General features: G+C 48.0%; 1 protein-coding gene across 1 annotated transcript in view; it reads right to left on the reverse strand.

The window, feature by feature from the left end:
• RPH3AL (rabphilin 3A like (without C2 domains)) overlaps positions 1-26,129 on the reverse strand; it is a gene marked incomplete at its 3' end in the record, with an annotated part of 55,689 nt that overhangs the window by 5,211 nt on the left and 24,349 nt on the right. The window contains exons 7-9 of the mRNA XM_080629891.1: positions 19,982-20,095; positions 19,346-19,528; positions 17,263-17,418 (exon numbers count right to left, since the gene is read on the reverse strand). Of these exons, the coding sequence (XP_080486017.1) occupies positions 17,263-17,418; positions 19,346-19,528; positions 19,982-20,095 (453 nt within the window). The remainder of the gene's footprint in view (positions 1-17,262; positions 17,419-19,345; positions 19,529-19,981; positions 20,096-26,129) is intronic.

A 26,129-nucleotide genomic window follows, 5' to 3' on the forward strand; every position in this document is an offset into this window, starting at 1 on the left:
TTAATGCACTGGTTTTTGGAGTCCTGGGAAATATCTTCAGGGAGGAAAAATGTTGCGCACCTGCATCCTGATGTAGCATTTCCAACACTCTATCCACCCGCAAATCAACCACAGTAGATAACCAGCTGCTGTAAATATTAGAAATGAGCCTTTCTTGACTTTTTGCTCTTATTCCCCTCATGGTCCTTGAGTTCCCTCTAGCCTCCATCACAAGGCCAGGCAAATCCACCTTTTTGCATCATGTTGGCTCTTTTTGTTATGTGTCTGTAAGCTAAACATAAATTCAAGGGAGGGGAGAGTTCTGTGTAGCATCAACTCTTATTAGGCTAATTTTATCTGCTCTCAGTGCCTTTCTGAGCTGGAGTCAATGTCCTCTGGGATTATCCAGCTGACATGTCTTAGTAGTTTTACGCTGCTTTTACCTCTTCCCAACTGTCTCCCAGCTGCAGGAGGATGACAGCATCACTTCTCCAGACTTCCCAGGCAGCTGGGGCAAAGCCTGATGTTTATTCTGCAGTAGTATCTTACCCTACAGTGGCTGGGACAAGCAGTGAATGTCGGCTTGGAGAGTTGCACTGCTGCCTCCTGTACACTCAGCCCTTCAGACTCCACAGATGTCCAGAAACAGAGTTAACATCAGCATTTAGGGCCCAGCCCTGTTGCTATGGAAATTGCTAGACTTTCTGCTCACATTTTGATGGGAAGAGGCATTTCAGAAGTCACCACTAGCTTCCAGAGTTAACACACATGAAGCCAAGTGAGGGCAGCAAGTAGCCAAGCTTCATGGGGGCAAGGGGAGGACTGCTCCCACCCCATGCTCCAAGAACGTGGAGCTGGATGCAAGCAGAGGGAAAAGGCCACTGATAACCGGCAGCATCAAGATGATGCACAGTGAGCTCTGGGGATTCATGAAATAGCATCTTGGTTTTGCAGAATTAAAGAGCAATTTGGCTGCATTAAGAGAGCATTATAGCTGTTCCTCTCCCACATACGCATCAGGCTAACGACATCCTGTCAAAAGCAATCTAACCAAAGCCCCCGTTCAGTGCTGATACTTAGTGCAGTAAATGTACCTGTCACAGCCCTGCAATGGCTGGTGGAGCTCTGTCCTGACTGCTGCTTCTCCAAGCTGCTGGGAGTTGTCCTGTCCGTCCCTGGACCACTGCCCCAGTGAGCTGCAATGGAATCAGCTGCCAGGTCATTTTCCTGGCCCCATCCACAACTCCCAGTACCATGCTAGCATTGCAAAAAGCAACACAAATGAAAGAGCAAAATGAAAAGCCCTGGAGTCATGCAAAGGAGAAGGACAAATCCGTATCTACTATGGGGTCAAGTTGCTGGAGGGGGAAAACAGCCCCAGCTTACCTGAACTGGGCAGGCCTGTTCAATTTTGCGCTTCAAGCCTGGGCTGAGCCCTTCCCAGGGGCAGGCAGCACAGAGTAATCCACGGCTGCCAGCCGGCACGAAGCTGCAGGAGCAGCCGGTGACGAGGAAGCCCCGCAGTGCCCCGGCAAGCGGCTACACCAGCACCTGCGGGTTAGCAGCAAAGAAATCAAGGCCACAGCCGAGACAAGCAGACTCCTGCCCAGAGAGCAGCTTTCCCGTTGGTGCTGAGGAAGGCAAAGCCAACCTGCAAGATCCCTCTCCTCTCGCATCGACAGGCTATTTAGCTGTCTGACCTTATGTCACCCAACCCAAGGTGACGCAGGACAAATTTCCATTCTGCTGTGGGGAAGCCTGAGCATTTTCCAGCTCTGAGTGAACCAGGGAAAACGGAGCTGCAGAGCAAGGGATAGACACCAGCCAAAAAGAAAAAAGGAGATGGAGGGAGAGGTGGACAGGTACAGGAGCATGGTTCACCATACAAACATTAAAACTATACCCATCTAAGGGGGGGCACCTCCCAGGTCATTAAGCAGCCAGAGGAGTCACTAGATGGCCCTGCTAGTCTTGTTCATCTGATCACAGCGATGGATATTAAGAAATGCTAGTTTAGCTACTCTGCAGGCTTTTGTGGACTGTGAAATCTGCTCTGAGTCTCCTTCTGGGAGGAAGGGCTTCCCAAGGAGAGCACAGCAGCCAGGTGGGACCTTGGGCAGGCACGTGGAGGGGACACCCCAGGACACGCGGCACCTCTGGGCCTCACCAGAGAGATGAATGGTCCTTCCCACTCCCACCCTGACCTGGGTGTCCCCTTCCCTCCCTGGGACCTGCTCCACTTGCCAGGGACACTACAAGTCTGTGCCTCAGAGCAATCATATTGACAGTGATGGGTGTAAGAGCCAGGGAACCATATTAATGTGCATCGTGTTGCTGGATAATCATGACATTAGCATTATTGGATTAGGACATTTGCATAAATTGGGCACGAGCTGCTACCTGCATCAAGACATATGTTTACATGAATTTACATCCATTTGCATCCCAATGAAGCTTGTCGAACTGCATCCTCAGCAGCTTTCTGGGTGACCAGTCACAGCCATTGGCAGCTGAACTCCAGGGACCATCTCCTGCTGTCAGGCACAATACCAGGCCACCCAGATGCCAAAAACCCAGCAATTTTTCCTTCTCAGGGTCTTACACAGGTTACACCTCAGCTGGGATAGGCATGCCCCTTGCAGGGGTAAGGCACCCCCAGCCTCAGCATTGGGGTCACTCAGGCTAAAACTGTCCTCTTCCCACTCCCCACAGACTCTGTTGCCTCCCGAGAGCCCAGCTCCTGGGTCCCAGGGTAATGGGCAGTTAAATCCATCCTACTCACAGCTGTGAAAAGAGCTCAATAAAACACTCCCAGAAGCCTACAAAGCTCAGGATTTAAGAGGCCAATAAAGGGAACCCAAAATGAACTCTTTTTCTCTTCCTTTTTTTTTTTAAATTGCATGATCTCTGATTCAATTACTGGATTTTACAGGAAAGGGGAGACAGATTCAATTACTTGATTCCTGATTTCTTAACATAGAAATATGGACTCTGCATCCATAGACCACAGAAAGACAAAAATCCCTTCGAAGCCGCATTGCAACAATTTGAAGGCATCATCTGATTTATACGGCTATAAGAAATAAGCAGTTTCCCCTCCTGCCCTCTTCAGCAGAACCTGCTCCAGCACTAAAGTAGTGCAGTAATATCTGAGCACAGAGTCCTGCAACCCACCCACAAAATTACAGGGCGAGAGGCAGCTCACTGACTATCTGCCCCTAAATGCCTTTCTAATGTAGAGCTGCATGAGGAATTACCCAGTCCCTTCTCAGACCTGGTAATTATGAGCTGGGATGGATCAGAAGGTGTATGCTCACTCCCTGGGCATCTCCAGCCCCAGAAATTGCTGCTGTGCTCCTTCCAAACACTGACATGAAAACAGGCCAGCCTGGCAGTGCCCAAACCATTTCCATCAAGGCTCAGTAACCACAAGCCTCACCACCACCTAAAGTTTTGTGAATTACAGTAACTTATCTCCAAGCACTGGCCTGCATGATGCATAGAGCTAAACCCTGAAGTGCCCCTGGGATTAAACATGCCTGAACTAATCAACAGCAATGAGAGCAGCAAGTCCTGCAGGGAGCTCTGTGGGAAGTTTGCTGGGATGTGGTGAGCTGGAGCAGCCCTCTCTCCTGTTACCTGGTGCCATGTAAATAAAAGCACTGCTCAGACAAAATCATCTGGTATTTTCGGGGTCTGTTCACTCAAACCAACCCATATCCTCTTGGTTTCATGCCACTTCCTGCAGCTGAAGAAACTGGAAAGAAAAGAAGCAGCATTAAGAAGCTGCTCACTTGGAGGAACCTGGCCTTCAGGGATCCTACTCTCAGCCTCACCATGCCCAGCAAAGCCTTGTCCCATCTCACAGCTGGATCAGCCATGTGCTCGCATGGCTGTATGGCATCTCCCAGTGAAGAGGGACCAACCCCGTCACTGCAGCACAGCAGAAGAGGGAAATGGCATGTCCTGTCACTACCGGGATCCCACCCACCGCTTCTGCCACTGGCCTCATACAGCTTCAAAGCCTTAAGCATTGCTCTGCTTTAATGACTCAAGTTATCAAATGGGGACATTTTAATCTGTAAAAACCAGGTCAAGACCCTTGGCTGGAAGGCAGCTGAGAGTTCCCAGTGGATTTGGAAAACTCTTACTCTTTATTTTCAATAGAGTGCATTGTCTTTCACCCAAAAGCAGTGGTCAGTTCCCATATTTGGAACCTTTTGGGCTCACAAAGCTCATGAGAAGTAGAAACCAATCTGGCAGAAGGGTCAGAGGGACGCCATCTCAATGGCACAGATAGCACCAGAATCCCTGGCTAAAAAAATCCTGCTTGGCAGAACACATTCGTACATGATTGTGTCATTAGGTGCCAATGCCAACTGTTAATGCTTAATGACTTCGTGTTACAAGCAATGAAGGTGGGCGCCCAACATGGCAACAGGAGAGGGAATGTACTGGTGCATTGCTTCCAGGATATGGGCTCAGGCAGGGGCAGAGCACTCACATTATTTATTACCATGTAAATGGGCTTATGAATGGCGGCTGCTCCAGTGTTTGATCAGCCCAGGGCTGTCAGCGTGGCTCACAGCTGGAGACACCAGATAACAAGAGAAAATTAAACCCCTTTTCTCCCTCTCCTGGCCTCTCTTAGTGGGCCTGTCTCAGAAAACAGAAAGGAGGAAGCTCAAAAAAAGCCAATAAATTAGGTCCACTGCTGTACAACCCCCAGCCCTGCACCTTCAGTGGGGATGCTGGACCTCCAGCGGGGATGCTGGACCTCCAGCAAGGACTGTCAGGCAGGGCCTGGAGGATGTGGAGATGAAAGTTCAGAGATGCAGTCTCTGGCATAGGAAGAGAAAGAGCCCATGGAGCGAGGCAGTGGTGATTTCCAGCTAGGGAGGAGCAAGCACAGCCCTGCTCAGCTCCAACCTTTGCCCTGACATTCCCAGCCAAGCCCCAGGCAGAGCTGAAGCAAGGCAGAACCAGGAGGGCAGAGCCAGTGCCCACAGCAGAGAGATGTTCTCTCCTGGCTGCAGCCTGAAGGAGCAGAACCAGCCCTGTGCACAGTTCTGACTGTCCTTGCATGGTGGTTTGCAGACCTTGATGAAGGTGGGGCTCAGCTCCCACGGGCATCCCTGCCCCCCTGCAGCGTGTCTGTGCTTCCATGAGCTGCTCCCCCATTGAACAAACCCCTTTTCTCTGCCTTTCCCACACGCTGGTGTCTCGCCCACCTCTTAAAAACATCTGTGGGACTGAGCCCATGCTGCAAAAATACGATTCCTGTATACTCCCCTCTCCACAGAGGCAATGAAATGGGCTGCATCTGCTTTCTTCCCTTCTTTTCCAGCCCTTTCACTCTCCTTTCCCTATCTTTGAGGAACAGATGCACCCATTCATAGCCATGCAAAAGAAAGTGCGTATTTGCCTTTTAAACTGCAGTGCAGCTGGTAAAGCACAGGAGGGAAAATTATGTTTTGTATGAATACACAAATTATCTGCACTGATCTTATTACACTTGAATAGCAAACCGACAGGAAAAAGAAAACATGAAAAAGAAAGGCATTGTTTGGGCTGTGCCGATGTAGCTTCATTATTGTTTATCCCCTCCAACCACTCCATCATCCTAATCCCACTGTCTCCCACAGTGACAGGTCAGTAACGGTGATCTCCTAAATAGCATGATACTGAGGCTCCCAGAATGAATACAGCAGGATGCAAACCTGGCGAGGCAATGCCTGGGAGATGGCAGCACCTCTGGATGCTTGCCCTGCAATTCCCAAGGCAGGTCCAGACCAAGCATCCAATTACTCACAAACATTATCGTATTGGTGTCAAAGGATTCATGTTACAGTGGTACCAATTAGCAGAGTGCTGGAATACACTGCGGTGATACAGAAACAAAGGCTCAGTAACCCCCTAACCCAAATCCTTGCAGATATTCATCACATGAATAAATCCCCAAAGCCCACAGCAGAGCTGTATGAGAGGGTGTGCACAGGGCAGAAGGCTCCCGCATGCCTTGATGATCATCTTTTACATAGGGCCAACATATGTGGCTCTGTGCAGGCTCAACACCTCGCACTGGGGGTCCTAGCTCACTGGGCAGCACTAGAAGCAGAGTAGAGAAGCATGAGCATCTCACTGCAACCCCACATGGGGCATCCTTCACTTTCAACCCTTGGAGAGGGGCTGGGTTTGTATCCTGGCCACTTGTGAGTCCTCTGCAGGGAACAGAACTTGTTCTCCCTCCCCAGCCTTCCTCCAACACAGCAGGGAGAAAAAGCCCTTCTTTTAAAATTTCCACATGGCAAGTGACCTCTGTGTTCCAAGAGGACAGGAACCAAACATCATGATTAAACACATGAACTCCACCACACAATAGCTTTGCAATCCCTTAGCCCTTCGATGCAAAGATGTCCACGACTACCGAGGGCTCAGGCAGGACAGTGTGGGCAGCTCCTCCCCGGTGCAGTGGCATCTGATCAGCCTAGGTGACAACAGCTAATTCCTCATGCTACACACAACACAGCAACTCCAGCAGAAAAACAATCACAAAGTGGAAATTCAAACAGAACACCAGTCACCTGCTATCAAAACAGGGGAAAATTGGCAAGTTTCCTACTTAGCACTTACTACATCAAGGCTGTTCAATGATGCTAATTAAACAGGTACCTCCCAGACATAGCCAGAAAGATTTACATCCCTAATTTGCATTTCTCAGTTTATCTTTCTGTCCTCCAAGGCACCGTTTTAATGGTCACGGTGTGACTGCTTGGAGGAGTTTAATTTTGCATGAGTGTCATTTGAAGATGAAGGTCTGTCCCATCAGTGTCTTGACAATTGCTCACCCAGGGTCCAGATCTTGCCCTCTGCTCTCCTGCAGCAGGGCTCAGCTGTTCTCCGAGATTTTCTTTGTCTCTTGAGCTTGGCTTCACTAGTAGACAAATAAATAATGCTGGGCACAGCCACTCTCAGTGACCCAGCTGCTGTCCTTGTCCAGGGGCTGGGTATGTATCAGTCTGGGGACTCTTTTGGGGGTGAATGAACCTCAGAAATACGCAGCACAGAGCCAGCACCAGCAACTGATCTGGGGGACATGGTGCAGGGCTGTTACTACAAAGCAGAGCAGCACTAGAAAGCAAGGACCAGTCTCAGAGCTGTGACCTCTCCACAAAGCTCCAAAATCCAGCCCCAAAAGCCAAGCCCAGAATGTGACTGCTCCTGCATAAGTGGTTGCTCCAGTGGGATGGTGCAGAGCAGCAGGAGGGGAGGTATATAATTGCAAATAATTCAAAGTGGCCACACCACTGTGATAATTAGTCTGAAAGCAGAAGTCATTCACACTCAGGAGGGGGAAGGTGTCTCTGCCAACACCCCTTACCCAGATGGCCCTGATAATGCCCTGATTAGCTGCAAGTCTCCAGCCCCAGATAACTGCTTACAGTGATTAGGCTAGTAATAGACTTGATGAGAAAAGGGAGGTGGTGACACCTGTTTGCTGCATTTGGTCAACTACAGAGTACCTGGGGAGCATCTAGGAGGAAACAGCTTCTAGCTGGGGGCCAAGAGAGGGCTCAGAGCACAACAGTTGCTGTTAAACTGATGCATTCCACAACAAAAATACTTTAAAACCACAATCCATCCTTCCTGGCAAAATACAGATGCATCACGTAGAGACACTCATTCCAGAGAGGGAAAACAAGAGCAACAATCCCTCCAAGATTTTACAAACAGCTTCCAGTGCCAGACAGAAATCAGTGGAAAGAAAAGGAAACACAATGGATGCCTTCAAACAAACCTCCAGAACCTCTGCAAAGCATGGAGGTGAGTGTGTATAGCACTCCTTGAGGGGATCTGAATTCATCCTTCAAATGTGCAGCTCCCAGGCACTGATCAGAGCAGCACCCTTGGATATCTTAGGGGCTGCTTGGCAGCAGGACACACGCTACAGCAGTGCATTACACCAGCCATGGGGCTGGCTCCTTTCATGTTTTGCTATGAAGATAATGAGAGGAAATATTTGTGCAGGGAGAAAGGTGCAGGGTAGGGGTGTACAAGGACGGCAGGTAGCACACATTGTGTTCCTGTCTGCACTGCTGTGGAGCTAGACAGAAAAATCCTCATCTCGTGCCTCTTCAGCATCGCAGGCATTTCTAGCACTACCTGAATACACTGCTAATAGAGGCAATGGTCAGGAGGGAATCTGAATAAGCAGCTCAAGATAAAATTTTTCCAAGTTGCTTACGTGTCACCTGCCATCCTGTGCCTGCTGAAAGTATCATTATTCGATTGCAGCATCAGCCCTTCAAGAACACTTCCCTGAACTCTTTTGTCAATCACACCTACCTGTGGAAACAAGGTGTTATGATCGGAAAAGCAGTTTCCATCATGGAGAGGAACAAAGCAATAGGAGTGGTGGCAGGAAGAAATGGGAGAGGTGGGCTGGTGAGATATTGCTGCCACCAGCCCTCTCCCCTGGAAGGGAATATCTGGGAGGGGTAGGGAGGAGAGAAGAGCAACTGCCGCAAAGTTTTATTTTACAGGTGAACTTCAGCCATCTGCAGAGGTTATCTGCCATTTTGGGTCACTGTCCAAACACTCCAGATGATAGTCCAGAGCCTTTGCTGACTGATTCAGTAATGGCCAGAAACACATTGTCTAAACACCAGCTGGTAGCCCATTTGCTTCAGCTATGTTGAACTACTATGCACAGCTCCTGCACAGAAAGCAACACCTTTCCCCTCAAACTATAGCTGCAAAAAGCAAACATGGCAACTTGGCAATTCACGGCCAGTGTTTTTTGACTCAGAGAGATCCCACAGTTGACTTTCCCATGTACTGGCTGTTGTCATGGCAAGCGGAGGAGGGAAGGAACAATGTAAGAGATGGCTAGTCCTTGACACACTCCATCCTTGGAGTAATGGCAGCTCCCCAGCAAAACAATCCCAACAGCAATTATCGAAGCTCTTTAAAATGGGAAAAGCAAAAACAGATTAAAAAGCCATTTGAAACCTTGAAGCTGAATGCCAAGTGGAAGAGAACGCTGAGCAGCCAGGGCTGCACACTCTCAGTGAACAATGCTGAGATGCTTCACTGTAGACAAAGCTAAATGGACCCCAATCGTCAAACCTGAGCAAGGCTGTGGGGACAGCACTTGACAGAGTGGCAATCAGTGCTGCTTTATCGTAACTGGTTACAATGTGGAAAACCTCCCACAGAGGGGCTGAGGAGCACTCCTGTGCTCCCCTGCCATTGCCACCACAAGGTACTAAAGAGAGGCAAGACAAAAGATGACTTTCAAGCGCAGAATTCAATTATGCTCCAGCCACGTGAATCACCATTCCACTGGCTGGACCATTTTCTTTCCTTGCTGGAGCCAGCCCAAGGATTTGGAGAGTATCTGCAACCTGGGAATGGAAAAAAAGTTTTTACTGTTTCAAGAATGGCAAGCAGTTGTTACTGAGCCAAAGCTTTATTGTTTCCAGTAGTAATACACTACATAAAAGTTGTAAGGGCTGGAGACAAGAACAACAAAGTAATAAAAGAAACACAAATGACAAGAGCAGACTAAGCACTATTCACTGAGCCCTTCTTGTCTGCCTTGAGCCAACTCAAAAGGCTGACAAACGGTAGGGGTTTAGGATAATATTCCAATGAAAGCTACAAAACACAACCAAGAGAGATGCGACAAAGGAAAAAGCGGTCTTTAACAGAAAATATGAGCTACTGCTGTCCCTTCATCACATTCACATGTGGCTAGATCACATTCTCCTGAACTATATCCTTCCCTCAATCCACAAGTTTTTCCACAGATGACTGAACAGTTCTGGTTTGAACTTGTGGGACTACTTCATGGAGGTAAAATATAGAGGTAAGAAGTTTCCAGTCTTACTGGTACAAGAGCAGTCCCAGATTTATCTCTGACACTGTTTATATAAACCCTAGTCTCAGTTAAAACTCAAACCCATGCCTCAAAGCAGCACAGTAAGCCAGCAAGGATTACCAGGTTCCTGTGCAGAGCTGGCAACCCACAGTGTGGTAAAGTCTGTGGGAAGTAAGAGTGGGAGTGAAAACACAGCAGACCTGCCTGCACTGTCCAGGAATGAAGGATAAGAAGAGTTCGAAATTACACACTCCGGTTTAAAAACTCTTTCCAATTCCAGTGTAGTTTTTATGAGAAAGTAACAGGTTTAAAGAAAACTGAATCAATTTTTAAGTGTGTTTTTCCTTCTCCTTCTTCTATAGAATTAACTTAGGCTGTCAGGCTAGACTGTCTGAGGCACTGCAGTAATGACAGTGTGAGCAAGACAGCCTGAGTAGGACTGTCAAAAGCTCCAAGGCAAAACAGGGCTTATTTTGGTGGCAAAACACTTCTGAAATTGAAGACCCTACAGCTCACAGAAGAAACAGCACAGCTTCAGCTCAGAAATCACACCAACGTTTCAGCAAAAGCTGACTTTTGGGTTTACTTTTTCTGAAATAATAATAATTTCAGCATTACCCCTTTCACAGATGCCGCTGGTTGAGTCTCAATGGCCAGGTTTAAACAACACAGACCACAACATAAAGCATCCCTCAGTGGAGTACAACCTCATCCCCTGCTCTCTTCAACACCAATGTGGTTTCTCTTTATGTCATCTCAAAGAGCCCACATCATCCAAAGTTTTGTTTTCATTTTTCAATGGGTAGAAACAGATCACAGAGGAAAAGCTGGAAGGAATTTCTCAGCAACCTGCCATAGCATGGTAACGGGAAAAGCAGTAAGGGAATGCTCCTCTGTTGGAACATGGTCATTTAGAAGGGAAGTCAAGGATCGATTTCCGATCTCCTGTTAGAGTGTTCCAACACCCAATCTCATTTATCTTTATACTGCAGCCATTTGTAAGAGCATACACCACAAAGCACCCAGCAGCAAAGGAGAACAAAACAAAGGAGTAATAACCAAGGGAAAAGGCTGACATTAACAGGCACAAATTGCCTTTAAATCCACGATTTCAGAAGGAACTTTTTGAAATCCTTTGTTTATTCTGCTAAAGACAGGTCAGATCGAAAGCATTTAATAAAATCCACAGGCTCCCACTTGCTTAATGTGGGTTTTGTTCAGGCCTTCAAAGATCTAATTGCTCAAGAGATGTCAGGCAATTTAATTTTTCTCATCTGTCAGGCCTTAGATGGATACTCTCCATTCTGGAGAATAAGCAGGACCAGGGCACACACCTTTCTACAGCCTGACTCATGATGATACCATCACAGTCAGCCAGATGCTCAAGACTTGCAGGAAAAAGGCAAAACAAAGGCCTCTGCTAAAGCAAGAGATGAAGAGGTATGCATGTGGAAGGAGAATCTGTACTGCTTAACAAGATAAAGTAATTTGAAAGCTTTTATCCTATTTGGACACACAAAGGTAGCCAGTGGGCCATGGGGCGGTGGGCATTCTCACACCAGGAGATGCAGCACACATGCAATGCCCATGATCCCACTGGCAAAGCACCACCACAGGACACACAAGCCAGTTCACAGCCAGGAGTACCAAAAAGTTCACAGCAAACTTCTTTGAGCGTTTCTTTACTACCTGAAGTGCCGCTCTGAGCGGACAGCCCTATCACAGAGACCTCAGTGGAAGTGAACAGGAGCACAACTTCGCCAGCTGATTCAGGATGCCCCCATCAAACTCATACTAAATCAGAACAACAATGACAAGAAACACAAGGGTTAACACCCTGCTCCCATGGAGTCAAGCGCAAATCAAAGCCCTAGTCTCACCCTTTCAGCTCACAGGGGGAAATTCACCCCTGGGCTGAGAAGCAGTAGAAGGGCTGCAGTTTCCTCACACCTCCTTTCAGGGATATAGGGGTGAATTTCCCTTTCTTCTGAAGATTGCAAAGCCAGACTGCAAGACCAGGACCTGAACCCAGGGCTGGGCTTGATAAGCCAGGAACAGCAGAGGCAGCACGTTTCTTCAGCTCCTGTGAACACAATTTGTGCATCCCTTCCAAGAAACATGGGTCTGGATCCCATGGCAGCACTGCACAGCACAATACCCTTTTCTGAGCAGCACCCCAAAGTGCAAGGCAGTCAGCAGAAGGGGAAATCAGACCAAACCATAAACCAAGTCAGTGAGGCAGGGAAGACAGGCAAGTGCTTCCCCAGGTGCCATCGTGTTGCTAATGCCTGTGCAAGAGCATCATGAAGTCACCAGCAGCAGCAGCTGTTGTCTGGCGTGAGGTCTACAGGAGTGGGCAAGGGGCAAGCGCTGGATCCAGGCAAAGCAGCTCCATCTTCACCTCCATCAGCGTCGTGTTCTGGTGTGGATGCACCGTTTGCCTTCAAAATACATAAAGACAGAAGTTTTGTTTGGAAAGCAGTGAAGGGGAGAGGACTTGACGAAGTTATTATTTTACATTTCTTTTACATGCTCAGTGCCATTTCCTAAAAATAATAATGAAGAGAATGTCTATGCACCATTACTCCACACTCTGTCAGCAGTCAGGGCCCATTAAATTTTATTAAAGAAAGAAAAGACAGGAAAGAAACGGGGAAAGAAGGAGAAAGAAGGAATTGTACTGTTAGAATTGGTCCTCTGGTATATGCCTCCCTCAAAGGGCCAAGTCAGACAGAAAGCCAAGACTCAGCTCTTAGAGGTTTCCAAACCAGGTGAACAACATCTATGTGCCACAGAGCAGGTCCTCCACAGGATCTTCCTACCCTTCATGTGCCTGGCCATGGACAGGAGCCATGGCAGAATGCAGTCCCTGTCACAGCTGGGGATGGGCGCAGGATAACAATGCTCTGCTGCAGAAGATATTCTGGCTCACGTCAACTAAACAAACCTGAGCTAATCACCGCAGCAGCCCCTGATGAAACTCAGGTTCTGCTGGGACATGCTGCTTCCAGTGCATGGGGTGAAATGTGGGGCTGGCAATGTGAAGTGCTCTAAGACAGCAGTGGGTCAGTGCTAACTTCTCTCCACCTTCTTTGAACTGAAGGAGACACAAATTATGTTCACACCCAGAAAAAAGACAGGATTTTTCCAGTCACTGCATTCATGTGAAATGTTTAAGGCACAGGGAGTCCTGCAGATTCCTCCCACTGGCTACTGGCTGATGTCCCAGTTGAAAGATAACCTCCTGAGCCATAAAATCTCTCAAAGTGTTTACAAAGACTCCAAAATCCAAGATTTTTAACTTCCATATGATTCTATAATACTGACTTCCCATGCTCTTTCCTTTATGCGTTGTTTTGACAGATAACATCAACTATTGCCCTCAGTGCTTTGTGCAAAATGCTGAATAGAAAGCTGGAAAGCATGAGGAGTAAAAGTATTGCAAAAAGCAGAGAATAAGTCTAAGGACATGGGGGCAGGAGGCCAGACAGGCTGGTTGATCAAAGACCAAAGCGCAAACCTCTGCAATGTGAAAGAAGGCACAAAAATAGGATTTTCATCTTCAGCAGCAGACTTGTTTCCAGATATATTGAGTGAAAGTGGCAAGAGAATGAGTCTTTGTCATTCCTCTATTTTCAAGGGAAAAGTCTTCAATTTAAAACTCCATAAAGAATTACAGAAATAGCAAAAGTAATTTATTTTTAGGCACTCGAGCCTTTATTCACTTTAAATTCAAGGCTGACTTAAAAAAGCTGAAAATGTTTTGGTTCTACCACTTTTTGAGGACAAAAATATTTTAATTCCTTATAACATGTAAGGGGCATATGCTTCTTTTGAGGTTAATATTTACAAATGCATTTTGTCTAGAATGCAAACCTTAAATCATTTCCTAATGCTGTCACTACCCAAAATCATGCTTTACTTATTTACTGTGCTTACAAGAGGACCATTCGGTGCTCTGCAGTACCAATACGAGGAGGCAGAGACAGCTCAAAGCTTCTGAGGCATGAAGGCACAATTCATTTTTTTAACTTTGTGGAAGAGGGACAACTCATCCTCCTTGGCAGTAGGAAAACTCAATCCAGTGGCAGTGGCAGCAAGCTTTGAGCAAAGGGAGAGGACAAACAGCAGTGCCCAAAGATTGATGAAGCAGCCAGTGCAGGAGGCAGAGGCTTGGAGGGAGAGGGTGGCTGTGGGTGAGGGTCTCCTCTCCACATCTGATCCCCCTTCCTTCGTAACCTGTTCCCTCAGTGCAGGCAGAGGCTGAAGGCAGAGGGAAGAAGAGGAGGAGTTGTGAGCACAGCTCCCTTGCGTGGTTACCCACCTATTTCACTGGGGTGCAAAGCCAGCCCTACACTGTTTGGCTGTTTTAGCTCACGTGGAGGAGGGATCGAGCAGTCTGAAAACATTTAAGCAACTTTCTCACCAAGTGCAGGAAAACAAAAGTCAACTCCCCAAGGACTGCCTTGAAGAAAGTCATTAAAGAAATTACTATCTCATTCTAAGCCTAATTACTGTTAAGACAATTTTTTTTCCTACGTGGAATGGAGTAGTTAGACCCACTGAAGCAAAATGTTACCTCCTCATCGTTCCTGAGGGAGCAAACAGACATTTGTGAAACAGAATGGAAGTTAAGAAAGAAGTTCATGCTTTAACTTCAAAGATGTCCTGAGAATATCCTGCCACAAAAATAATGCAGACTGGCTCTGCCTGTCATGTATTAACAGCTTGCATATTTATGAGCAAAAGTTGATGCATACCCAGCCGGGTAGGCAGAGAGCCACAGAGAGAGTGGCACCACCTCATTTCTAAATCTAGTCAATTTGTGAAAGGTGGGGCATAAATCTCCCCAGTTAAGAGAAGTTGAAGCAGTATTTCGTGCCCATCTCTCTCAGCTTCAGGCCCTTTTCTCATCTCTGCTCAGCCTCTCCCAGCATGACGGCTACAAAGCAAGCAGCCAAAGGGAGGCATCCAGCAGCTGCAGCTTTAGCACTCTGGGAGAAGAGGCCAGGCTGGACCTGATGACCACTTCTGGAGGTCCTTCCAGCTGGTCTCATGCTGTGATTGCAAGCCAAGATGTTTCTTATACCCCACCAGGTACTGCCATCATCCTCTCAGCTCCCAGATCCAACACCACCACTGTTTAACATGGCTCTGTTTAACTGCCAGCTGCTGTACTACTCTTAAAGTATTAATGATTTAGACAACACATTGGCAAACAAGCAGAGATGTGGAAACTGTGATTTGTGCTCAGAGTATGCTCCCATTAATAAGCTTATCTTGTGGCTGTTCTCAAACCTCCTCTTTGAAGCACAAATCAGAGCCTTCTCTAGCCCCACAGCTCATGCCAAGCTCATTCACTGCTCCCTACCAGCAAGCTGTTCAGGTGACCCACAGAATACCAAACAGGATTGGACTGACCTGCTCCTGAAACAAGAGAAGACACCTAGGATCCCACTAACCGGACCTCCTGAAGTAGAACTTGCTACTGATCTGAGAAGAGGTGCCTTTTTCTGTTCAGTTTATGTCCTGCAGCAGCCAGGTCCAAGCTCAAAGAGGTTACTGCCAGTAAAAGCTCTCCATGGGCAAATGAAAACCACTGTAAGATATTGACAATTTCTTTAGTTGTTTAACATTCCCTTCCTTTATTAAAAATATCATAATTAGCAATAGTGAGGTTTTTGCTCTTTTTTTAACTGAGGCATCTCTTTACACATCAGCAGTACAGCCAGAACAAGGTGAGTCACCTCCCTAGCTGAGGGTAAGGGGGAAAAGGAAGATTGTGCTTCTTTCCTGTGTGCAAATTTAATTCTCTTTACAATAAGACATTCTCCAGGAAAAACAGCCCATGACCTTCCTCTTAACAGCTACCATGGCAGAGTGGGCACCTCCAAGAACTGGAACTTCAGAAGAAGAAACACCAGACCCTCAGAAAACAATGCTTTTGAAAGGGTTTGAAGGCAGGTAGTAGGAAAAAGGAAAACAATTGGCAGCCTCTCAGCTCACCACTGTCTTCTGAATCTTTGGCTCATGGGCTGAGGTTGCCTAAATCCCAATGCAGCTCTGACAATGAGTCATTTTATGACAAACCCCAGGCTTCATTATCTGCCTCACCAAACTCCAGCCAGAGTAACACACTGGAAATCTACAAACTCTTCTTAATAGCTCCTTGTTTCCCCTTGGCCACACGACCATGCTGTCGTCTTGGCCTTCAGGCTTAAAGAGCTAAGGACTACGACAGCAGCTGCATCTGCAGTACCACTCTCTAATTCCCCTTTCTGGCTGTGGGCTAGGATTTAAGGATGTTAAAGTGTTCTGCAAAGTCACACTTGAGAGCAGAATTAGAGCACAGGTGAGAATAAGAAGTGAAAAGAAAGTCACCAGTAGAACACCATCAGAGGTGCTAATATGAAGCAAAAATTGCTCCCACCACAGTGTTATAAAGTTAAAGAGCTTTTCAGAAAAGCGATAACAACCTCCTTTTAACATCCCTATTCTGCAGGTAAGGATCAGCACTTTAAGTAAGAAAGGATCTTTGCCCCTTGGTCTGCTTTTGGGTCAGAGCAGAGCAGAGCACAGGGACTGTCCCACAGGCAGGGAGATGCGCAGTAAATATGCCAGTTGTGACATACAGCACACATCACCTCCCCGGCTCTTTAAAGAGATGAACAGCAAAAGGAGCCTTTGCTTTTTGGCAACCAGTGGCATCCAGAGGAACCCATCATAAAAACCTCTCACAGACAGATGTAGCTCTAATCTAAAAGTGGTGAGAGGCACTGCCACCAGTCCTGAGGCTCCCAGCATTTGCACACCTCAGACCTCCAGCATCCCAAAGCACATGAACCCCTCTGCAAAGCAGGACACTTCCTAGGGTACTACAGCACTGGTTTTGCTCTTCTCTTTATTTTCTGCTCTTGCCAGGCCCCTGGCAAAGCATGGGGGCATTCAGTACTGCAGCCTCCTGGATGTTCGATCTGTTCAAAACACCTGATACAGAGTTCCACAGAACATGAGGCCACACAACTTGTATCACTGCATAATGCTCATTACTAGATTCAATATGTAATGGATCATGATTGTCAACAGTTTGCTGCATAGATCACATCGTGGCAGCACCTCTCCAGCTGGGCACATTAAGTGCTCTCAGAGTAAATGAACACTGACAGTGCTTGCCCCTGCTGCTCACTCACTACACGGAGGCAACGTCACATCCCAAACACATCAGAAGGAAAACAAACTCACTTTCCCTCTCTCCTCCCCATCTTGAAGTGCTGAAGATGACCCACACTGTGGGACAGAGCACGCAGCCATGGCAAACACAACACAGGCACAGGTTCCAGCTTCAACTCCTTGCAGAAACCTTTGGTACAGTCTCTATGGCTGCCCTCACCAGCACTCACGTTGCTGTACACAGGACAGGCTCAGAGACAAGCCAGCCACCCTGTAGCCCATGCTGCCACCTCCTGTGGTCACAGAGCCACAGTCGCAGTGCCACCTAACTCCCTGCAAGCCCATGGCAGCTCCTTGGCCCAGGATGTTTGTCTGGTAGCTGGTTCCTGATGTGACACAGCAGAGAACTCTGCCTATTGCCACCTTCCATCAGCTCCCAAGCCTGTGCTGCTGGCTTCAACCACCACCAGCTCCATTCCCCCCCCAGCACATGTCAGCAGAAGTACTCACTGCAATCTCCCTGCCTCCCCCTTCCCTGGCTCTGGGGCCATGGAGCCCCCCTACCAAAGCTACCCTACTGACTCCCTGCTGCAAGCACCATCTCTGAACAAAGTAGCCTCTTCTGCAGGAAGACGGGGAAATAAATGACTCCAGACATAATGAAGACCTTTACAGATACTCTCTAGTCAGCCAACCTCGCTTAACCTTTTCCTTAGCAAGATCCTCTCATACATCTCAGGGACTATTATAACTAGGCTCATGAGATTGCTACAGTTTTTGGTTTTTAAATCTATGTCCATGCTGCCTGTCATTTTTAGCTCTCCAGTGCCTAGCAAGGAGAGATCCCACTGGAAAGCACTGACCCATTCTGCCAAATTTTGCATAGAAGGTTTTTAGCAGCAAAAAGGCATTTTTTTGCCTCTAGAGATACTGTTTGCACTGTCATGGCCAGGCAGCAGTTAGTTCCAACAGCTGGCGAGAAAGCTCCAAAGTGCTAAGCACTGTACACACACATGGTTCAGAGGTGTGCACTCATCCAGACTTCAGCATGGCCATGAAGCACCAGCAGAAAAAGCACCCAAGGGGTCATAGAATCCTAGAATGTTTTGGGTTGGAAGGGACCTTAAAGCTCATACAATTACAACCCCCTGCCATGGGCAGGGACACCTTCCACTAGACCGCATTGCTTCAAACCCCGTCCAGCCTGGCCTTGAACACTGCCAGAGATGGGGCAGCCACAACTTCTCTGGTCACACCTGCTATCCACCACTACTCACTTCAATCCTGCAGGACAACCTGCAGCTCTGCTCAGCAGCCACCAGAGCCAGCATACAACAGCAATCGGACGTCATTAATGCCACAGCCAACAGGGACTTAAAATAAACCACCCCGTCCAGGACAGCACTATAATCCAGTGAGATGACAGACAGAGCAGAAGTATCACTCATCTGATTTGCTTTGCAAAACCAAGAATTAAAGAAAACTGCAAATGCCTGAAACTTTGGGGAGGGAGAGAAGAGCGAAGAAACAATTTTATGCTGGCTATTTCTAGTGGAAAGTGTGGGGAGGGGGGATGATGACTCCATGTTACACTTGAGGATAAACCTGCTCTCTCTAATCCAATTTACGCCTCAACATGCACAGCACAAAACAGGCTCAGGAACAAAAGGAGCGGCAGCTCATAGGGCAGCAGGAACACTCTGGAGAGAGCGGCACTAAATGATAACTTAAGGGGTTATTGACTAGATTAGTGGGAGCTGCAGAGAGAACACATTTGCATCTCTTTCAGCTGCTTCAGATCAGATGTGATAGCAGCTTCTGCTCTCACAGTCACTTAATTGTTCCAAGGTTGTTGAGGGGGGGAAAAGTGTTTTTTTCTTGCACTACAGAGTTCTGGGAAGAGCCATTCTTGGTTTTAAGAGCCATCTAACATTAGGAAGATTTTTATCCAGTCTCATAAAGCTGTTGGACTTCCGCTTTCCCTCAGTAAATGCTCAATCAGTTCTGCTGCCTCTGCAGGGCAGACGAAGCTCGGGGCCTTGGCTGGGGCAAAGACTCAGTCTACCACTGCTCTTGGAGGTGGGTGTAGGCAGCTCCCACCTCAGACAATTACTCATGTTGCAGAATAATTCTGCACTCAGGGGAGAGGGAAGGAGTGAGCTGTAATGTTGTGACAGCATCTGCCATGAGAAAAACAGCAGGGAAAGGCAATCCTGGGCTGCAGCTTTGCCAGGTGTGCAGCTCAGAAAGCTGTGCTTCAAAGCAAGTAAGCCCCCAAAGCATGGATATGCCCAGAGAAGAGGTTCAGCTTACCAGGGACTCTGCTGCCGGCATCACTGTCTCGCCCATCGGCTGGCTGGTCGCTGTGGCAGCTCTCCGTGGCACTGGGGTCAGCCCCCTGCTCGCTGCCCAGGCTGCTGCGGCTCCCCGACAGACTCGGGGAGTGGGTGCTCCCCAGCACCCTCCCCCTGCCCTGGCTGGGCTCCCTGATGGGTGCTGTGGGGACACAACAGAGAGATGCTGCTGGGGGACAGAAAAGTGGGTGCTCCTAAGAGCCTCCCCATTCCCAGCCAGACACCCTCAGGAAGAGGATCAATACCCACTTCTTGTGCTCTACTATCCTAAAACAGCAGTGGTGATCTCAGTGCTATAAAGTCAGCAGTGAGGAGCTGGCTGGAGATGTGCTGCCAGGTAACCTGCAGTAGCTCCCAACTGCAAGGGCAGATCATGAAAGGCTGCAGGCAGTGTAGCAAACCCACTAGCTGTTTGACCTATTGATGCTATTCCAGTGAGAAAGGATCAGATCCTCACCTGGCACAGCTACAGCCAGTGGGCTGCACCAGCATAGGGCAGGCAAGTGGCTGAGCCAAAACCCACAGTGCCTAGAGCCAAATATTTAAGCACTTTACACTTCCCACCCTACAGCCACAAGGAAGAACAACTCCTCACCTAGTCCTGCTTGCTGCTTTTCGCCTTGTGAGCCTTTTGACCCTGCAGGTGAGGGCTTGTCATCCAGGCTGGAGGAACTGAACTCTGAGTCGCTCTCACTGTCACTAGAAACCACTGCAGAGAAGATCAGGGGGAGGAGAGGAGAGAGACAGTTATTCACAATGTTCGTACCACATAGCAAAGAGGGTGCCAGATGGATCCAAATAAAACATGAACTAATGCTGACTCGCTGATCACGTTTTCCCTCTCCAAAAGGAGCCCTACCTGCAGCTCCCCCACAGCTGTTCACTGTTCCTCTCAAACACAATGTGCTTTTACTTTTTACAGCTGATTTATTACTCTACCACATACACTTCAGTGGTGCAGCACCTGAAGCAGATGCACACACCACCAGCACTGCTCTGCTAAACCTGACTGGGGCCATGGGGATCACATTGCTTCTGTGCTGTGCTTCACTGCCCAAAGCTCTCTGCTGCAAAGCCAAGCGCCCTGCAGTGTAGCTGGTCTGGGAACTGGGCTCTGCTCCCACTGATCCCCATGCCGGAATGCCAGCAAGCACTCCTCCTCCTGATGTTTGCCATCTGCTACAACATGCTAAGGGCTGGCTACAAGGCTGGTTTCTGCTCAACTGCAGGTGGAGGGGTCCTGGCTGCACTGTAAGAGCATCCACGATTGAGTTATGTGGGGAGAGGGGCTGTCTTCCTCCAAGCTGCATTTCAAGTGTGGCAGGGCCTTTGTGGAGGCTCCAGGATCTATGAGAAAAACATCAAATAAAACCGAGCACATCAAATAAAAAACCCTGCAGCGATTACACGAAGAACCAGTGTTATTAGCTCATCATCCGTTCAGCACTCATCTCTGTCAGCACACTGCCCAGAACTGTATTACTCTTATATTCTAAAGGCTTGAAAGGCAAGAGGCTCTCCCCTTCCTCAAGCAGACTGTTCCCCCATTTTAAGGCCACATTTTTATTTCTCCTGGCCATAATCCTGATGCTTTCCACACTCCATAGTTTCCACAGGAGCTGAGTGAGCCTCATTTTGCCAAACAAAACTTCCCAAATTGGCAAGTTGTTTCCACTTTCCATGAAATTATGCAAGCACCTCTCCAGCATGTACCTGTGTAACAGATAACTGCCAGCTGCTCTGGGTAAAACGAGAAAGGTGTTTTTCCAGCTCCTGGGTTTTTATAATGGTCTGATCTCAGAACAGAAATGATGGGGCTGAGGAGGAAGGTAATGGGAAAACAACTGTCCTTTGTTTGAGGGATTGCACCTACAGAATTTCTCTGTCTGACCAAGGCAGACACCAGCTCTCCTGGCAGCTCAGAAGCCATTTCAAACAATGGGTCACAATTCCTGATAGAAAGTACAATATTGGCTCATGTGGGATACAGAGTAGGCAACACTGCAACCTACAGCCTCTACTGTAGAAAAAGGAAGCCCCAAGTATTTCTTAATATTCATCAGTATGTATATATATGCTCACATTCACATGAGAAATGAGTTCTCTGTTTTGGTAGTGAACAAACCACTTTGCCCCCACGCCATGTAACCAACCTGCCGGGTGCAGGAGAGATGTGGGTGCAGTGGTACAGCGTGACAAGCACAGGGTAGCAAAGAGAGCTGTCAGTTCATCTCTGTACCAGCCCTAAAATTCACTACATTCAGTTCACAGCGCTACAAACCCTTTAACTCTGCCCAAGGCAAGAGGATGGGTATCCCTCCTCTTGCACAGGCAAACACAAGCTGTCAAACATTTCTGGCAAAGACTTCTGCAGATGCTCCTGTATTCAGGCAGCGATCTGTACCACACAAAATATTTTATTAAAAAAAATAAATATTAATAGCTAAAATAGCGCTTTGCTGGAGTTAACATCTCTGAGGATATTAAAGCTGGCTCCCAGAGTTATTGCAAAGCGTTACTGAAGTTGCTGTGGCAGGCAGCTCCTCATGCACACCGTACTGCTGGGAAGCTGCCTTGCTGCCTGCACAGCCTTCCCAGGAAATCAGCTCCTCCTGCACCCACAGCCTTCCCCTCCTGGCACCATCATGAATGGGACCTTTTACCTGCAGGGAAAGGGGCTGTGGAGCTGAGCCAGGTACAGAGTAAAGCCCTGGTTACAAGCATGGGGGGGGTCTTCACTTCTTGCTAAGCATCCTCAAAGCAAAGGTTTGGATTTGGGCTTTGCCCTCTTAAAGACAGGTTCACCACTTCCCTAAAGCTCCCTGGGAGAGGTGGGGAATTATATATAAATACTATAAATAAAAAAGATATATAATACAAACCAGACATACCAGTATGTATATTTTTGCTATAAAATCCAAATCTCAGCTGTGAGAATCATTCTGACCATTCCATTGCCTAATTCCCTCAGAAAATGTGCTCCTGTTGTGCTTGGTCGTGATCCTTTTCTGGCCTCCTGGATTCACAAAATCCATCCCTTTAGAACAGCTTCTTCCTCCATGAATCCTTTAAAAATTCTGGAAATCAGGATTTATTTGGAGAAGATCCCAGTGAATCAGTGGAGGTGACTTTAGCTGCCTTCCTTTCTGCCATTCAGCACGTCAGAGAGGACCAGCACAAGAGGAAGAAAATATTAATGACACAAAGGCACTTGCACCACAGGAGCAGCCCTGTCTGCTCTCATTTTCTCTACTGCCAATAAGAGTGTATTTTACCCACTGTACCAATAATTCCCTTTAAGGTAATTTTTCTCCCAAAGCTCCCAGACCTTCTGCTGGCACTTTCCAGAGCCCAGAAGTCATAAATCTGGTGTTCCAGCAGTTGCTGATATATCAATAAGAGTCGTTGGACAGCTGTACTTTGAGAGAACCTAACAGATTTATCCCTCAATATCCAGCTGACTGAAAAAAGGCTCATAAAAAAATATGCAGAGATAAAACTTGCAAGGAAAGCAGTATTCCCACAGGGAATAGGTCACTCATCAAGAGCCTGAATCCCTCTGGCAGCAGCCAGATGGCTGGGAGATGAAGAGTTTTGTTACAAACCAAGTGTCTCTTTCAGTGCAGCTCCTACACTAGATCATGACCAGCACGGACCACAGTTGCATGGCCATCTCCAAGCAGGAGAAGGGGACTCAACTCAACTGCTCTCCCTTTTAGAAGCAGCACACTTGCAGCTTTGGCACTGCCCAAAGCTGTAGAGAAGTTGGATGATCCCCTCAATGACCTGCAAAGCACTTGATGTACCCCAGCACTCTCCTCTCTGCTCCATCACTCAGGATTTAGCCTCCAGCACACAGAAACCAGATGAATCTACAACATCCCCCTGCCCAGCTGCTGCTCCTCTGCCTCTGATAGCGACAGCACCAAGCCCAGCACATTGCATTGCTTGGCAACAGGACTAGAGCACATTGCAACAGGAGAAACCACCAGAGACCAAGCAGAGCAGCAGGCAGCCCTCATGCCAAACAGTGCAAGAGCTCAGGAATCACACTTCTCTTTTTTCCACCCAGATGCTTTACATTTTTTTCTGCAGAACTCAGAGTTCGGAAGAAGGGAAGCCCTGCTGCTTATTGCTTCCCACCCCAACAGCCTCATCCTGCCTGACCCAGTGCAGAAACCCACCCACATTCCACCACATGGAGCAGAGCTGTTCCCCAGCACAAGAAATATTACTGCTATTCTCCCCATGACAATACATTTCTGCCTTAACTAATAGCAGGGTTCCCATGGTAACTGCTTGTTTATTACTGAAAAACTAAAGGGAACGGCAAATCCCAGTATCAGCGAGCGCCAGAGGAATAATGGGTGTGCAAAAATAAAACTTCTTCCTGGTGGGTTTGCCTTTTATTCCAAGAGGCACGCTCCTGCAGTCCCTCATTCCCGCTGCCTTTCCACCCTCCCATGGCAGGAGTAGCTGGTACCCAGAGCTGGTACACTGAGCCCTTCCTTTTAAGAGGGAAAAAGGGACACTTGAGGTTTGTCCCATCCCTGCTGAAAGGCAGCTCCTGCCATGGAGAATGCCAAAAGGACACCCTTCTCTACCAAGCATTCCAGAGGCTGTGCCGGGGCATGGCTGTGCCTGTGCTGATCCTACCTGACTTGAATCCCTTAATAGCTGAGAGATGGCTCCTTCAGCACCTCAGGAAGTGAGCGGTGGAGTTAGACATGGCTGGCCAAGATAACAGAAACCCTACTGAGAGCTGCCTGTCAGAGGCAGGCACGTGAGATGCCAGAGCTCGTTCCTGAGAACATCCTGCCAAAGAAGCAACAGGGCTTCACTCAGTGCCGAAAGGACGTGTTCAGATGAGGGTGCACGAGGTGGGAGCTGACAGATGCTATCAGCCAGGCAGAGGTAAGGCAGGCTGTCTTGTCAGCCATGTCCTCTTAAAGCTCAGCCCAGGCCCAGTCACAGATTCACACTGGCAGTATCACAGCTATATCATCTCCACGAGGGAAGGCATCTGCCCTGCACACTGCGGAGGTTTTGGGTGACAAACACGAAAGTCTCAGCACTGGCAGGTGAAACACACTTAAACGGAGGGGTGAGCTGTACAAACTCACAGCTTCAGAGATGAATTACAGCCCGCTATGCTCACTTAAAGCTGTCCAGAGGACAGGCGGCCTAACACAGAAGGGCAACAAGGAAAGAATGACCAGAAAATAAAACCATAAATTAGTATTATCCAACCTATAAAACAGCAGCCAGCCAAATATCAGAGCATGGGAAGAAAGGCAGCTCACCACCCACATCCAAGCTTACCAAAGGCCACTTTGCTGTCCTCCACCTGCTCCTTTTCTGCTCCTGCCAATATTTAGGGGGAGGCCTTCTCCCAAAACAAAGCTCGCTAAAAAGCTGAACTAAAAAGCAGGCCAGGTCTGGGCTCAACATCTTGGACTTGTAGTGTTTTGTGTATCGTATGAACAGAAAACACCTCATTAATCAGCTCATTTGCTACAACAACTCTCTTTTTCCAAATGTCTCCTGGAGGGAAGCACAACCGTCTATTGTTGATCTAATTTGTCTTTAATTACAAAAGTTACAGTGAGTCTGGGAGTGCTTTCCTCATAGGGGCCTAAAGAGAAGGTTTGTAAACCCGTCTCCGGAGTCCCCTTTATTAACAGGTTATTTTCTCCTTACTGCACTACCAGTAATGTTGATGTAGAAGAATGTACGCTGCTGGTATTGAGGGGATCTAATATCAGAAGACAGAAGTGGAAAGAGGCCAGGTAATTGTGCTAATCCATACCAAAAAGAAATGAAATCAAAGCAGACTGGCAGCAGCCTTAATTCTGCAGTATCCATCACTGTTGTGCTAATGACCCTGAGTACTCAGCTCCTCAACACCAAGCTGCTGTTCCTCACAGTTGGCTCTAGGCACGGCAGTGGAGTGGGCATACAAGCAATGACAGGGTGGGCAGGTGGAAGAAAGGCGGAAAAGAGACCTACGAGGCAGTGCTGTGAATGGGATCTGACGCAGCAGCGATCCAAGATGCCACATGTGACACTACAGTCTACTTCAATTAAGGTCTACCTCAAAGAACAGGGATGTGAGTGCTGAAGCTAATAAATGTTCAGGCTTGTCAGTGCTCTGGCCCCAGCCCTGCGCAGGGCTGTTGATTAATGGCTTCTCTGAGACACATCTAAAGAACAAGTCACCCTTGAGCTCTCTGTGCTGCCAACCTCTGCAGGCCTGGAAAAGGAGCTTCACCCTTTGCCAGTCTCACCTGCTCAGAGGAGTCAGGCACAAAAGGACACAGACAGCATTAGCTCGCTCCTACCCACTGGCGTGGAACAGTATCTCTGCCCACTTGCTCCAGGACTCAGGAAGACCCCAGGGAGATGTCAGCGGTGTAATTTCTAAATTACAAAGCTCAAAGTGACCTGAGGTTTCTGCCCAGTGGTGCTCTTTAGAGCAGCAGCAGTAAGGAGCAAGCAGCCCCAAGGACAGAGGGAAGGAGACCAGCCTTTTGTCAGACTTGGCTGCACAACGATGTCCATCAGTGGCACCATGCTATCTATTTTGGCATGAGCAGCTCTTCAGGCTGCAACTGCAGACAGGTACCTGCTTCACAGCTTGTCTGTCCCTTGGCAGTCCCAGCAAAACAGTCAGGGCTGCAAGGAACAGAGGAATGCAAGGGTAAACTGAAGCAAAGAGGGTCCAGGAGGACTGGGGCTAGTCT

This window comes from Psittacula echo (assembly GCF_963264785.1).
Source record: "Psittacula echo genome assembly, chromosome: 15".
Taxonomy (NCBI): Eukaryota; Metazoa; Chordata; class Aves; order Psittaciformes; family Psittacidae; genus Psittacula; species Psittacula echo.